This window comes from Oryzias melastigma, linkage group LG14, assembly GCF_002922805.2.
Source record: "Oryzias melastigma strain HK-1 linkage group LG14, ASM292280v2, whole genome shotgun sequence".
NCBI classification, from domain to species: domain Eukaryota; kingdom Metazoa; phylum Chordata; class Actinopteri; order Beloniformes; family Adrianichthyidae; genus Oryzias; species Oryzias melastigma.
Window position 1 is genome coordinate 29,465,213 of NC_050525.1, and position 2,583 is coordinate 29,467,795.

General features: G+C 42.3%; 1 protein-coding gene across 1 annotated transcript in view; it reads right to left on the reverse strand.

Annotated features, from left to right (window-relative positions):
- Window positions 1-2,583, reverse strand: part of si:dkeyp-23e4.3 (rho GTPase-activating protein 7) — a gene marked incomplete in the record, with an annotated part of 69,825 nt that overhangs the window by 6,502 nt on the left and 60,740 nt on the right. The window contains 1 exon segment of the mRNA XM_024262387.2: window positions 1,481-1,657. Within this exon segment, the coding sequence (XP_024118155.1) occupies window positions 1,481-1,657 (177 nt within the window).

The window sequence follows — 2,583 nt, forward strand, 5'->3', positions numbered from 1 at the left end:
CGCACGTATTTACGCTCAACCTGCACAAAAACTGATGGTAATTCATGTAGGAAACACGTAAAATGTTCGGTCAAGATGCAGGGTGCTACATTGTTTTGCTAGCTCGTAGCTAGCTACTGTAATAGCCTAAATCTTATCGTCGGTCGCACTCCCAATGAAATCGTCTTTTTTGAAGGTAAATTCTGAAGCAATTGAGATTTATTTACCATGTATATAATCCAAAAATAATAAAAGTTTCAGTTTCATTTGAAAATGTGGTAAAAGGTGTTTTTTTTTAATTATTATTATTTTTATTATTTAGCACTTTGAGCTGTTTTTAATAGAGAAAGGACTTTACTAAACTTTATCAGTCATTCATGCTATAAACTTCATCAATCTCCCTCATTTCTGGTCTTGGGTGACAATCATTTACAAGCTCTGTTTTATGGATTTTAGCACAAAGGCAAAATTAAAACTCACTGATATTTAGAAGCTGTTCCTTTGACAGCAATGCATTACCTGTAGCAGTAGAAGGCACAATTCCTGCAATATTTACAGATTCATCTTAATAGATCATAAATATTTAACTCGAATAAATATAAATATTTGTTTAAAAATTTGTTTACTTCTTTCAACTAAAATCATTATAATTACATTTTTGTCCATTTGAATTTATTTTAAAAAATCGTGATAAAATCAAAATTGTGATTCTCGCGATTCGTGATTTTATTTTTTTGCCATATCGCCCAGCCCTACTCTCACCTGGTCCAGACAGTCGCTCCTCAAGTACAGCAGGGCTCTGCTGATGCAGGGGGGGAGCGCCTCCCCCGTCTGTCGCAGGCTGAGCAGCAGAGGAGCCCCGAACACCCGCGGAACCTTCAGCCCGCCGGGCCGGCTGGTGCTGGGAGGTTTGGGGACGGTCCTGTCAGAAACAAGAGTGTGGAGACGAGGAGAAGAGTGGTAACAACATCCATCTCGACCTGCTGATTGTGGAGGTTATTCAAGGTCAAACTCAACAGGTGAGTTTCTGCTCTGGTCCGGGGGGGGGGATCTCATTAAGATCAGGAACAAGCAGGAGTCCAGCTCCTCCTCTGAGGTTCTCCTTTTGCCTCCTAGTTTCCTCCTTTCATCCGAATCAGGAAACTTGTTTGTTTGTTTGTTTTCCTGACAGCCTGTCAACAAAATCTGCATCCAGCAGTTAAAGCCGTCAGTGGCTGATGTGGGTTTGAACTGAAACATGTTTTCATGGAACGGATTCAGATGAAATCCAATCTGGTTGAATCCTGAATGGGATCAGATCTGGATTTAATGAATCTGAACTGGATCAAGATTTGAAAGATTCTAATAATAAAATGTCACGTTTCACAGTTTGTCATAAAGATCACAGTTTTTTTAATCTGATCTGCAGGTCAGGTAGGATCAGTGGAAACATTAGACTGAGGTACAGATAAAGAGGGGGGTCCGTTACCCCTCTCCTAAATGTCAGCCCCCCCTCACTTACCAGCTCCAGCCCTGCCTGCTGGACGGCGAGTGTTTGTCCATCAGTGCGGTGAGCTTCAGCAGCGCCAGCTTCTGCAGCTGGACCACCTGGGAGACCGTCAACACCTCCAGACCCGGGGAGGGGGGTAGGGGGGGCAGGTTCTGCTGGCTGGACCGGCGCTGCTGTTGGCTCATCCTGCTGGACGACACACAGCAGGTTTAGAGAGGCGGAGCATCACGGCGTGAAGCCCAGTGTCCTGCAGGACGCAAGATAATGTTCTGCTGCAGCTTCAGGTTCCAGAGCCGAGATTTAACCGAGAAGCTCAGCTGCAAAACTTTATTTAAACAGTACAACCACAAAACTTTATTTAAACAGTACAATTGTAGTTCATTTAAAACAAACAACTGCAACCTTTATTTAAAATATACAACTCTAATCTTTATTTAAACAGTACAATCACAAAACTATTTAAAACACACAACCACTAATATTTATTTAAAACACACAACCACTAATCTTTAAACAATACAACTATAATCCTCCATTTTAACACTGATGCTAACCTTTATCACGTCTGTTATCCTACACATGTTTACATTAGGGCCGTCTGAACTGTTGTTTTCAGGGATCTTTTATCTTCTCTGGTGTCTGTGGCAGAAATAAGATCATGTCCATCTTCATCATGGGAGGGGTCACACATCAGTGTGGGGGAGGGTCATCTGGACCCCATAAGAGAGCAAAAGGATCATAAACAACACAACCTTATTTAAAACATACAACTATAAACCTCTGCAAACTGATGGATCTTTTTGTGTTGCTTAAATGTGTTTTTATATTTATTCATTTAATTTATTTATTATGAATGTATTTATTATTCCTGAAGGCCCCGTTCAAGTCCCGGCTGGGGGATCTGAAACAGAAACACCTGTGGATCTTTCTGTGTGGGGTGTGCATGTATGGAGTGTGCATGTGTGGAGTGTGCATGTGTGGAGTGTGCATGTGTGGAGTGTGGAGTGTGCATGTGTGGAGTGTGCATGTGTGGAGTGTGCATGTGTGGAGTGTGCATGTGTGGAGTGTGCATGTGTGGAGTGTGGAGTGTGCATGTGTGGAGTGTGCATGTGTGG